General features: G+C 37.5%; 1 protein-coding gene across 1 annotated transcript in view; it reads left to right on the top strand.

The window, feature by feature from the left end:
- iqgap2 (IQ motif containing GTPase activating protein 2) overlaps positions 1-14036 on the top strand; it is an 87035-nt gene that overhangs the window by 32323 nt on the left and 40676 nt on the right. The window contains exons 5-9 of the mRNA XM_017695563.2: positions 1458-1534; positions 8391-8458; positions 9320-9433; positions 10370-10548; positions 13874-13961. Of these exons, the coding sequence (XP_017551052.1) occupies positions 1458-1534; positions 8391-8458; positions 9320-9433; positions 10370-10548; positions 13874-13961 (526 nt within the window). The remainder of the gene's footprint in view (positions 1-1457; positions 1535-8390; positions 8459-9319; positions 9434-10369; positions 10549-13873; positions 13962-14036) is intronic.

Below are 14036 nucleotides of genomic sequence, written 5' to 3'. Positions count from 1 at the left end.
CAAAAAGCACTCAGAGCTGAAACACTCCTAATAACTCCTTAAGTATGACTGAGAGAGATTTGCAATAGGCTGAATAGGTGGATATACACTGTATGGCCAAAAGTATGTTAACATCTGACAGTCACGATTATATGAGCTGTTGGAAATCCCATTCCAAAACCATGGCCATTAATATAAAGTTGGCCCTCCTTTGGCTTTCCTCAAGATTTTGGAGTGTGTCTGTGAAAATTTGTGTGCAGTCTGGAACTAAGGGGCCAAATCCAAACTGTAAAACAGCCCCAGACCATTATCCCTCTTCTGCCAAACTGTTGACACTATACATTCCTGTAGGCAGCATTCGCCTGAGTGATGCAACAGAAGACAGGGAATTTTTTACATGCTATGGGGCAGATATGTCACAAACTCATTTGTGACAAAGGTGCCATTTTATGGCCATACCATGTTTACAGTAACTGAGCTCCGCAGTTTTACCCATTCTACCGCCAGTGGATTCTGTGCGGATTGCATAGGTATCTGCATGATTTTATACACCTGTTAGTAATGGTTATAGCTGAAACACTTGAGCTCAATGTTTTTAGGTATATAGTGTATGTAAATGAATTGGTCTCATGGCGTCTCAGAGATAATGAATTCAAAACAGGCTGTTTTTGCAGCTTTATGTCCATATATGGACTGTATGGACTGGGTATGAAATGGTACATTTTAATGTTTTGAACTTTAATGCTGACTTTATTTAAAAAAAGTGAGGGAAATTCAATTTTTCATGATGTGAAACTTCAGCTGTTTAGATCTTAGCACTTGCTATTTAAAGGGACAACTGACAAAATCACTAGGTTGAGAATAATGACAAACCCTACATTTTTATCCCTTTCAATATGTGCGTTTAACAGTAGTTAAATCATGATTTATGTAAATCTCAAAGATTTTTCCTCTAAACATGCAATCAGCAATCTGCCTATTTATATATTTCTTTATTTGCTTATTTAGTGGCTGATCTTTGTTTTATGACATATATAATGTGAGTCAGGTAAGTTCACTAGTGCTGTGTTTGAATGCTGTTTCTACAACTACAAAATATTGCAAATTTTCCTAAAAGAAAGGACTGAAAGATCACACGAATGAGCTTTGTGTTAAAAAAAAAAGACTAATGAAAATCTGCAAAAAAAAAAAAAAAGCTGTCAGAAAATTTGACTGTAAAAAAGTGCAATTAGAATTGTCCATAGCAATTCAGATCTAGTGCATCCTTACTGTCCTTACCTTGGCAGGTATTTCTTACTTTCTATTTGAAAAGCAACAATGAGAATTAAACATTACTGAGAATGTTTTCAACAAAAACTAGGTGTCCCCAAACTTTTAAAGGACGGTGTACATTTGCAAAACCTGTTCCCTGTTATTTGGCACATAAGAAGGACTGTGAGTGGAAACACAACATAACTAATAATGGTTTCTACTTTCAGATATTCTATCCTGAGACAACTGACGTGTATGATCGCAAGAACATGCCCAAGGTGATCTACTGCATACATGCACTCAGGTACCGGCCAGAGACTTTTCTTACTCACTTACCAACACTGGATGTTGATAGAGACTTCTCGCCTTGTACAGGTGTTTTTGTTTGGCTTCAATTGCTGAAGTGCCAACATCATAGTTTGTCAGAGAAGTATATTTTAAGTAGCCTAGCATATTTAGTGATCCACTGTCTGTGCCATCTTCAACAACACATCCTTGGCAGTGCTCTCATGTGTTTCAGAGTAGCAAAATATAACCACATACTTACAAATATAAGCAAAACTTTAACATCTTACAGTTCTATTAAAATGTAATGCAATAGCTGTTTCCTTGAATTGGTCTGTTCCCCGATAGATTCGCAGATAGACTATTGGTTCCCCGATGAGTTTGTAATATATTTCAGGGTGCATAATTGTATATGTAGCAGTATAATCGCAGCCCTCATACTATAACAGTGTTGTGATTTACATGTGAGCTTTGTGGAGCTTGTGTGGTTTTTGACGGTTTGCTTCTCTTGAGCGCTTGTTGTCATGCCAACCTGAACCCACAGACATGCTTTCTAGGGTGATGTTTTTTGTCATACGTGTCCTGTGGTATGTCTAATTCCAGGCCCCACTGCTGTACTTCCTGCTTGCTTTTACTCATTTCCTGTCCCTGTTTCCTGTCGATTCCCGCCATTTTTCTTTACCACAGCAGCTGTTCTTGTTATCTCCACACCAGGTGGCCACTGAGAGTCTATAGGACGCTCTGATGTACAACATCCTCACAGCAGCAGTTTTCCTGAAGCAGGGCTTTTCAACACATTATTTAATTATTTGTGTGTTTTGCATTTTTTTGTTTGTTTTTTTTGTATATAACAAAACAGGAAACATGGTTGGCATAATAAACTATGCAGACAGAAAAGGAAGTTAGGGCTTTAAAAAGAGCCTTACTTAAAAATATTAATTTCCCAGTGTTTACAGTTTTACAATTTTGCTAACTTTTTGTCAATTTTTATCTTTTTTCCAGAATTTGAAATGGTCAGTGGCCCTTTGCATTGTGTTATAATTTGATGATCCATTCTTGATAAATGGATTAACAGATCTGGTACTGTTAACTTTCATTTTAGGTGAAGAATGTTTTTTCTTTCTCCTGTAAAGCTATGATTATCCAAATTCTCCAAATATTGAGTTTGGATTGACATTTTTGGGTTTTCTCATCTCTAACACACAAGTTTTACCTCATTTAACCTTGGCAGTTAGCTGATGAGTTCAGTCAGATATTAGGTGAGCTCTATGTGCTGTAAATCCAGTTACTGAGATGTTTTTGAGTTTTGGTTTTGACTTGTTCTAAACAGGGATTTTGGAGAGCAGTCTTCAGTGTAGATTTGATGCTGGTTTGATGGCGTGTGGTTATGATATCAGGTAACTAGCCCTGCAGGAAATGCATTTACAGAGATGGTTTCTGTTTTCTTTTTCTAGTGCACGCGACACACAGACAGCCATGATGACAATTAAGTCAACAGTGCCTCTAGCGATTCGTCTTCAAATAGAAAGGAAGTTTTGAGAATTATCGCAACTTCCTGACACTTTTAGTTCAGTGTGTACAGTGATGTTGTCTGGGGTGTTTTTCTTGTAAGTTGGTAGGAAGATGGATGGATAGCAAAGGTTTCGGCACTCCTGGTGAAATTAGATATTGAATTGATTTTCTGAGTGAAAATAAGTTAAACACATCCTGCACAGAGAACAGACTTCTGCATTTTAATACACAGTTACTGTTCATTTGGTGAATTTAAAATATTGGAAAAAGAAATTAAACATAAAATGTGTCCTGTGAAAAAAAACACACACACACAGACACACACACACACACACACACACACACACACACTCACACACACACACACACACACACACACACACACAGATCCTAGCGATCATCTGGGGGAAGGCTGAAAAAAACACATTTTATATTTTATGTTTTCCAGTATGTTAAAGCTGCATTGTATAAGATTTGTGGGTTATACTTCCATTAATTGGTAGCTATATTGGCCTTGTAGCTCCACTGCAAAACTAAAGAAGCTAAATTTCAGACAGCATCTCTTGGATGGTGGACTACATTTTATATATATATATATATATATATATATAAAGGGGAAAATTATACAGTTAATTTGTCCCTAAAGAAAGTTTTAGGGATTTGGAAACATTTGTGGTGGAATTGTGTAGTGGCACGTACTGAACTCAGTCAAAACTTGATGAAGGAGGTGTCTTCTGATGTTGCATGTGAATTGTGCACTGTTGGCATCATGTCCTTAGTCAGTATAATGCTTTTGCATTTGAGGCCTACTGCAGCTAATTATTCAGCAGCTACATTGACTACAAGGCAGATTGACTGAGTTATTCTTTGGTAATGGAAGTTTGTAGTAAAACTTTCAATTGAATGAGGCAAAATGTTTGAAATGGTTCAGTTCAGTGTCATCAGTCAGTTATTGTGTCTGTGATGACACAGTGGGAAATACCTGAATGGAAAACCTTTGGGTGGCGACTGAACACTGATAGGGTTTTTTCCACGTTGGGTTAGTGGGGAGTAGCATTGCATATCAGTGGACGTCAATCTTGGCAATCCTTCTTTGTGAGTCCAGATGAGAGCGCAGTTAGCAAATACCTGTCAGTGTGTTTAACAGCTGACAACAGGAAGGTCTCTCTGGCTGTAGTAAAGGTTTATGGTGTTATATAGTCTCTCTCTCTGTCTCTCTCTCTCTCTCTCTCTGAGCCTGTGTGGGCTGCCTGGCTTCCTCCCTCTCCCTCACACATGCACTTCCTTCCTGACCCTATGGTCACCTCTCAGCCTCTCAGCTGGACTAAGCAGCCTTGAGACCAGAGCAATGGAGATCCAGAGAAAATCCCTCTGAGAACAGGAAATGGCCATAGGCAGAAGACAACCTCCTTTAAATGAATGGGTGCATGTTTTACTCACTGTGTGATTGAATTTACACAGAATTGGAAGAGTGGGAAGAAAAATTCAATGGCCAAGTTAAGATGTCACTCACAGGCGATATGTAATGTCAGAATGTCACATAGAGATAAATGCAGTAACAAGTAAATAAATAGAATACAGGTGAGAAGAAAATGTGTCTGTAGGACAAAATCTTTCATCAGAATGTAGCCCCATGTACATAGAGCAGAGATAATGCACTTTAACAATTCATGACTTGTACTAAGGACTGTTCAAAAGTTTCAGAGTCTTTATTTTCATAAAATAAAATAAGGTTGCAGATACATGTATAAAAATCATTCTAATATGCTAGTCCAGGGGTCGGCAACATGCGGCTCTTTTACTGCCCTGTTGCAGCTCCATAGCAGAATTAGATTTTTAGGTAAAAAAAACACTCATGTGTAAATGCTGGAGTTGTATTATGTATAACCAACCTTTAATCCTGAAGAGGAGACAACCTCGCTTAGCTAGTAGCTATCAAAAAAGCAAAGAGAAAGATTAAAGACAAACATCAATAATTTGGAGATTAACATACGTATCTGCATTTATAAGAACTCAGCTAGTTTCCTGATATGTTTAATCTGCAAAGAGAAACTGTTGAACACTAAAAAGTCACTCAGCTGATGTTACTTCTCATTCACCAGCTTCTTGTTAGAATTTTCCCATTCCACCTTAAATGGTGCAGCAGTTACATTCTGGCACCTCAGGCAGCATTTAAGATGGAACAAGAAGCTGGCGATTGAGAAGCTGAATTCAGCCTTGTGAAAAGTCAAATGTTGAAACATTTGTTCAAGAAACTGTTCCACTTTTGAAGAAAAGTTTCCTGCTGGAGATGCGAGATGCGAGGCTATGGCTGAGCTTAAGCTTAAAGCAGAGCAAAAGAACGTTTTTTGGCATATATTACGTTTTTAGCCTATACTAGGACATTACTAGTACATACTGAGACATATTTACAACCAAGATGGTAAAATGGACATAAATTGTGGCTCTCAAGGTGTTTTAATTTTTATTGAAAGAACAAAATAGTTCTTCTTAACATTTTGGTTGCCAACCCCTTTGCTAGACCTGCGAAACTTCATAGATGTCAAATAATTATTCAAAAGCTGTATTAAAAAAAAAACCAAAAACAAATGAACTGTATGTCCAGATGAACCTTGAACTTTGAAAATGATAATCTTAAAATAAGCTGTAGATAATTCTAAATTTGCCCTGTAATGGACTGGCGACCTGTCCAGGGTGTATTCTGCCTTCCACCCGTTCACAGTTAAGATAGGCTCCAGCACCCAGAATGAGATGTGGCTTAGAAGATGTTTAAATGTTTAAATCCTGCTCTAAGTTTGTACTAGCAGGCCCTAAATTGCACCTTAAAAATAAAGAAAAAAATTATTTATATTACACCCATCTCCGGAAGTTACAGTCACTTTCCCCTCTCTGTGTTAATATAAAGGATGTAAACAGACTAATTAGTTTAAGGCTGCCAGGCTGGGTTGTGGTCTATTTGTCCTGTGCCAGGAGTTAAACACTTTGCCCTTCACCCGTCCTGTTGAATGGAGGTTAAGGAAAGCCTCAATCTCTCCTCCTGTCTGTCTATTGTCTTGAGCGGTCAAAGGTGGAGGAAGCTTGCAAGCTTATCTCCCACACACACAGGTACGCACACATAAACACACACCCAGGTACGCGGTACACTACAAGCTTCAATAATTCATGACCTACTTATCCCCCATCAGCGAGTAGATGAAAGTTTAATGGAGTTTCCAGACACCTGTAACAAGCCGACTGCACAACTTTCATCTAGACGGAGTACTGCAGTATTAGATAGTGCCTGAAGAAAGGGCTGCACTTACTGCACACTGACCTCTAGTGAAAAGAGCCATGCCATTACATCATTACACTCCTGATGTGGCGTGAGTAGGGATGTCCCAATCAAGGGTTTTTGTCCCTGATACAGATCTGAGTCTGATCCTGTATTTGTATTTTATAGTTCAAATAGCTGCATTATGTGTTTTAGTCAGTAAAACCAGTCTACTTCAGGTAAGACATACTTGACAGTCAGAGCGGTGCTTTGTGAAAGAATAGTCCTTGTCACAGCTTCCCTTTATTTTAATTCAAGTTTTAACCAAAAAGTTAAGTTATTGGCACTGCAGATATTAAAAATGGCTGTTGGGTGGTTTTCATTTTGCACTTTAAAACAGATCCACACTGTGAACATTTCAAGGTCATAATTAACTTCTGAAAATTTGCCTTAGAATCCTCAAAGAATCTGAATGAATGTGACCTGACTTATATACTCAATACCAGTTCATTTAAATATATTTAAATTGATCCCATAATGATCTTTCATATGAAGATTGGGATATGTTGAGTTGTTTATTATTCTAAGCTGTTTGTGAGAGCGAGTCGCCACACATTTTGTTTCTTGCTAGATCATTATCAAAGAATTTGGAATTGAATATTTATAATTGTTATACACTAAACTGAGCCTGAGTGATATCTAAAAATAATTAACACAGTATATGAACGCAACATATTTCTGGTAAAAAAAAATTTGAGCATCATCACTGGGTTACTTGTCAATCATCGCTAATATCCAATTACATCACCCTTTCACCCAGGCCTTCAATCAACCTAAACATGCTACAAATGAAATTATAAACTTTGTTCCCAACACCCACCATTGAAGTTCAGCTAGAATGATGGTGAATAATTATGTTAATTTATATAGTTTTATCTTCGTTTGGTTTATTTGTTATATACATTACAAAAAAGATTAACATTCACTACATTTCCAAAAGTATTTGCTCACCCATCCAAATCATTGAATTCAGGTGTTCCAATCACTTCTATGGCCACAGGTGTATAAAGCACCTAGGCCTGCAGACTGCTTCTACAAACATTAGTGAAAGAATGGGTCACTATCAGGAGCTCAGTGAATTCCAGTGTGGTACTGTGATAGGACGCCACCTGTGCAACAAGTCCAGTCCTGAAATTTTCTTGCTACTAAATATTCCACAGTCAACTGTCAGCGGTATTATAACAAAGTGGAAGCGATTGGGAACGACAGGAACTCAATCACGAAGTGGTAGGCCATGTAAAATGAGAGAGCAGGATCTGCGGGTGCTGAGGTGCATAGTGCACAGAGGTCACCAACTTTCTGCAGAGTCAATCACTACAGACCTTCATGTGTCCTTCAGATTGGCTCAAGAACAGCATAGAGAGCTTCATGGAATGGGTTTCCATGGCCAAGCAGCTGCATCCAAGCCTTACATCACCAAACACAATGAGCGAATACATTTGGCAGTATAGTGTATTTATTGGTCTGTTAAAATGAAAAATCTTTTTTATAGGTAAATTTACAATAAATAAGTAATACATTACTTCTACAGTTATTATACAAAAATACAGGAGATTACTGTATTTTAAAAACAGCTTATGACTGTAAGTATACAGTGGAATACAGCTATATCGCTGTAATGTTGTGGTGCAGGTGACTGGAGTTACAGTTCATAGTTGTTATTTTACTGTTGTTTGCTGTCAATATGGTAGATTAAGGTACTGTAAAGGTAATGCCTATAAAAACTTAAAACTCTGCTGTGTAGAGGCTGTACCTTGGACTGGCTAGTTCTCACATTGAGCTGAATGATGCTATATTACAGGTGGTTGATATAGAAGTGAATTTTGTGTAATGTAAATTGTAAGTATTGAAAATGATGAAAAAAATACTTTTATGGTACAAATAATAGAAGGTAACCATGAACCTGTTTAACTACCGAATATATCCCTGATTAATTTATCATTGTATTATTTTGTGCCTTACTCTTCCCCACATTTGGTGCAGATAAGGTTGGAATCATTAATTTGTGCCACTAATCTGATTTTTTTGCTACACATTTCTCTGTTTTTTGCAGTTTGTACCTCTACAAATTGGGGATTGCCCCACAGATTCAAGACTTGCTGGGAAAAGTGGCCTTCACAGGTATGTACAGAAGATTTCCATCTGATTTAGATGTAAAGCCCTGTAACATTTTCTTTGAGAATTCATGTAATTGCATTCTTAAGAGCTGACATAAAATGCACATTAATCTCTCATTAACACTATGAACCCAATTACATGTCATAGTCCTGTTTGCTGTTTATGCTAGAACTGAGGTCTGTAGGTCATTAAGCTGATTTCTCACATTAATTATAAATCTAGCTATAATCAGGCATAGATTGCTCAACCCCACCACCTTCATAACCAAAACATGAAAGCTGCTCCCACTAGTGGACTAAATGACAGATACAGTGTCTGAGGACTCAGCAGGCAGAGTGATTGTTCTTGATTAATGAGCCATTCTGGTCGCTAATGGCAGGTAATTACTAGCTGTGCTTGAATTAATTGTAATATAACATACCGCAGGCAGTGATATAGTGTTTTCCCCTCATACATCTCGACCTCCCCATTGTTTGCACTTTCACAGTAGGTGCTCCGCATCCCCAGTTATCACGATGTGCAGCAGAGCGAAGTGAGAGAGGTTCAAACGTGTGTCTGCTTGATAAAATGAATTGTAGAAGTGGTTGATTCTGGCAAGCTGCCAGCGATGATAAGAACTGACCAGGATCCAGTGTTTTGATTGACATAAGTGCAAGTGCATGTAGTTTCAATTGAATTTTCTTTCAGAGGTCAAGGAGATCTTTCATTTTAATTTGATCACTTTATTCACCCAAGTGCTGCAATGCCAGCACTGTCTGTGACAGACACATTTTATTTAACATAAGCCCTTAGCATAATGGATGATTTTAATGTGTTGTTTAAGTGGACCAAAATAATCTGAAGCATGATGTTCCATCTCTTCAGAGGAGGAGATCAGTAACATGAGGAAAGAGTTGGAGAAATACGGTATCCAAATGCCAGCCTTCAGCAAAATTGGTGGCATTCTGGCCAATGAACTGTCAGTGGACGAAGCTGCCTGTGAGTATCCTTTCTCCTCTGAGAAAAATCATGAATTAGTGCTAAATTAAATAATTGTACAAATGATAGATTTTTTAAAGATGTCTACTTTATTTTACCAGCAAACTGATGCTGTCATATAAACACCTTGTAAAATCTTTTTGCATTAATTCACATTGAGAGTGCTTTGTCTTTTTCCAGTAAAGTTATCTCGTTATGCCTGTGGTGTAAATCAGATAACATAATAACTTGATCATGGATGCAAAGCAACAAAATAAACAACAAATAAATAGATTGTATAAATATTATTTGAATATTTTTTTTTTCCTGAGTAAATAAGCTCTTTTATATTTACATTACTTTGGGGAGTGTAGGCAGAGAGAAAAAGAGATAAACAAGTGGCACAGCAGTTTATGACTCCTACGCCACGTCCACATGCGTCACGTCTAGGTTCAGACTACAAGCTGAAATCAATGTTATTGGAAGACAGAAGGGAGATTTTTACATTAGTTGACATTTTTCATAAAAATATTTGGCTTTATTTTCTCACAAAACCCACTTAGAACTCTGCTTGGACAGCTTGTATTTTTGCAAACTCGGCCAAAAAAGCAGCCAATAGTTGGGAGGCAAACGTTTTAGATGTTGTAATGTAGCTGCAGCAGTACAGCCCAGTTTCAAATTTCATTTTGTTCAGCTGCCTAAGACTTTAGTACAGTACTGTACTAACATCGCCCTCTTGTGGAGCAACTACAGCCTGCTAAACATGAATAAATGAGCAAGTAAGTGTGTGAGTTACGCCAGTAAGTTCTGTGAGGTTCTTTGCATCTAAAAAAATAAAGAATAAAATATTAATTTAACATAGTTTTCTTCTGACAAAGCTGGAATACTAATGAAAAAAATGTAATTTCTCAATCCTCTTAATCTCTAGCTTCTCTTTCTTATTTGTTTTTCCTCTAGTACATGCTGCTGTAATTGCCATTAATGAGGCAATAGACAAAGGCCAGGCTGAGGGCACCATGGCTGCTCTGCAGAATCCGAATGCCATGCTGAGAAACACGCAGAAGGAGCTTGCTAACGATTACCAGGACACACTGAGCCAGGCCAAGAAGAGAAAGGAAGCACTGGCCTCAGGGCGGGTAAGTCGCATAATAGTAGATTATGTTTTGTGCGTGGTCACATTTATCAAGTACCTAAACTTGTATAGATGACTAATCCCGGAAGCATGACATACATTTCCTGCCTGCTTATTCTGTGCATCACAGCTGCTTATCATCACTGCAGGAAAACATTTTAGGGGAGGTCATTTGTTGCTCTGTGTTGTTTAGGCTGTAACATCCCAAATCTCCATGGCAGGAGTTTATTCATCAGAGGAGACTTTCAGTTCATAACAAATAAACAACATTATTAATAACAGATATAAAAGACACTGGACCAATACTTAATACTTAAATTACAGTTATATTGATACTAGGACTGGGATACAATCAAAATGATTAATTCCATTCTTTTGAACAGTAGATCACAATTAATCACATTTGTGTTGTTTGCTACAATTCAAAAGAATGAGTGTGTACATCACATATAATCATAAAAGTTTGGACAGCTCTGGTCAAATTACATTCAAAATAGGTTCAAGTACAACAATTTCTCACAAAACTCGCAGAGAACGCTCATAGGCTCACTTAGATAGCTAGCACAGCTTAGATTTACACGTATATACATGTCAGAAATATTGGTCAAATATAATCATCTGCTGATAATTGTTTCTTTTATAGAACAGTACAGAAGTGCTTCCAATACCATTTTGCATCCCTGCTGTCTCTGAACAGTATAGTCTGCCAAAGAGACATTAAAAATTTAAGTGTGACAGCCCTAATTGCTGCTTAAATCTGCTGCAAAATGAATGACAGAATATTAAAAACACATTTGTAAATAAATATTGTGAAAAATAATTAGCTGTTGTATGATTACATAAATACCTTGATTCATCAAATCACTCATAGTAACACTTGTCTGGAACTTTGATGGGTCAAGATGGTCACAAGACATGGTAAAACTGGGCCTCGTTCAGCAACCATTGTTAAGAAGAAAATTCTTTTAAAAACCCACTTACACAGTTTTCAAAGTTTCTAACATTCACCAATGTTTTCTTATTTGAGCAGAATCTACACACACTCAAAGGTGCAGACAGTTCTGTGGTTTAAGAACATGTTATGAATTTGATTTAGACTTTTTCTTAGGACTGTTCTCAAGAACAAAAAAAAGCCTTTTTATACTGGCGAATGAGGCACATTGTGATTGGTTGATTTACATGAAAAGCAAAGGCCAATATCTCAATAAGGATTAATAAATAATATGTCAGCATAACAATATACATATATTTGAGAGTTTCCATGGGTTTGTATATTTTACTTTGTAAATTGTTCATGTCTGACTCTGTGTAGTGTTCATCGTGTGTTTTTGCTGTACCAGCCAAAAATCTGAAATAAAACATTAAACAACTCCTATGTTTCCTCACAAGATACCCAAGAGCACAGCATTGAAAACCACATGAACTACACACAGCTGAGCACAATACGCCACAAATTAATCACTGAACTGCGAGAACAGGGGTTAAGCAGTAAGACACAGAGAGAATTATTCATTATCGTACAACACTGAGAAGTACACGAGAACTTGTGTACATGTTGTGAAAACAGCAAGCAAAGCAGATTTTCCAAAGGGATGCATATAACAGCTCATTAGGTTTGCCCTCTTCTCCCTAGAGCCTCCTACAAGGTCAAGCATTCTGGCATCTGCAAAATCAGCTAAATTTAGACACAAGAATAACACAACTCCTCTTGCTAATAATGTCCCATAATATTTAGACTTTACTAACTTGAAAGGTTAATTTCCTAATCAGAGAGTCTAAAACCCAATTTTCAGGGCCAAATTTTCTTTTGAACTTTGATACGTGAATTTTTGTCTTCACCCAATAGCACTGTCTCTCTGGCTGAGTTGTCCTCTGAAGGAGTGGCCCTTCATATATCAGCAAACCTTAAAAATGGAGGAAACACTTATTTAACTAGAGTCCAAGTGTGAGCTTTTTACCATTTCCTTACCACTAGCTATAAACACGTGAAAGAGAGACTGCATGATATGCAGTCAGACAGGAGACCGTATTATTATGTTTACTCTTATAGTTTTACTGTTTGTGGTAGATGAATTAGTCAGCATACTAACTATGAGATTAGATTTTTATCTAACAGCAGGTGCACGCAGCTTATCCCACTGTCGTGAACAACACCAGTTAACTGCACTTTTTTTACTACAGATCAGTGCGTAGTATTGTGGTATGACAAGTGTATAGCTATCTTAAATATCTGTGTTCACTTTTGTGGTTTTACTGTGGTATGCGATTTAGCCAGCTTACTAATTACTGTGTTAGCTCCTTGGCTAACTGCAGCTGCACACAAGTCATGTCGCTGCTACCAACCATGTACAGCTTTTGACATTTTTTGCTACTACTCAGTGTGTAGCTCTAAACTTACACAAACATATATTTATCTGATTATAATTGTGCTTAAACAACTGGACACCTAATGATACTAATAGCTAGGCAGCAAATAACTGTAATTTTCAATAAATAACAGTTGATGTGCTGCCTAGGTAGTGCATCTCTTTCTGTTCTGTCTGTCACACTAACCTAGCTGGGCAGTGCGTCTCTTGCACGTTGCATTTATCCAGAGCTAAAGAAGCTCTGGATAAATGGTTTGACTTCATTGTCTACCCTGCTTTGGAAAGGAATCCCTGTGGATCCAGCTGTATTACTGCTTAATTTAGTCCTAACAGGATAACAAAGGAGGATATGGCTTGCGGGTTAAACATCTGCTGAAAGAATCATTGGACAGAAAAGGCTTCTCTCACACACTCTTAGTGTACGACACTGGCTATTTCAGCCACATAACATAGTGATGTTAGTGATGGCCACAGCTAAAATAAATAAATCTAGAGCACCTATTCTTGAGACATGGGGACAGGTTTGTTTAGCAGTATTGAAATGAAGCAAATGGAATGATGCACACTGTATAGGCTAGCATCTCTTTTCAATTTTATCTAACTTCTACTCATTAATATCTCATTTAGTTTATTGTCAGTGATGTACAAATAGAGAAGATGTGTGGACCAGTGGGATGGAGAGGGAAATGGGTGTTGTTTTTGGTTTAGTCCTGTCATTACATTTGATGAAGTGGTATTTTACTAATATAAAATAAAATTTAAAAATCATCATGAAAATAACAAACAGCTTTGGAAAAAGTTTGGATGTGTTTGATATGATGAAGTGATGTTTCTGTTGTGAACTGATTGTAACTGAGACATGCTCTTTTGAATGAACCGTTTTGCCATTGTTTGACTCTTAAGGCTCTGTGTGGCTGTTATGCTAATTGTGATTTGCCTGTCTGTGTGTTTGTGTGTGTCCAGCGGTCCTCCATTGCAACTGAAGAAAGGGATGTGTATGAAGAGTTACTGACCCAGCAGGAGATCCAGAGCAGTGTAGATGTGGTCAACAGTGAGTGCAACATGACTTTTAAAGTATTACCGTGTTATTTTTACCTACTATGGTCTTCGTTCTGTTCGGGGCCAG

Source organism: Pygocentrus nattereri, chromosome 20 (genome assembly GCF_015220715.1).
Source record: "Pygocentrus nattereri isolate fPygNat1 chromosome 20, fPygNat1.pri, whole genome shotgun sequence".
NCBI classification, from domain to species: Eukaryota; Metazoa; Chordata; class Actinopteri; order Characiformes; family Serrasalmidae; genus Pygocentrus; species Pygocentrus nattereri.
Note: the sequence above shows the minus strand (reverse complement) of the source record. Positions and strands in the feature narration are given on the sequence as shown.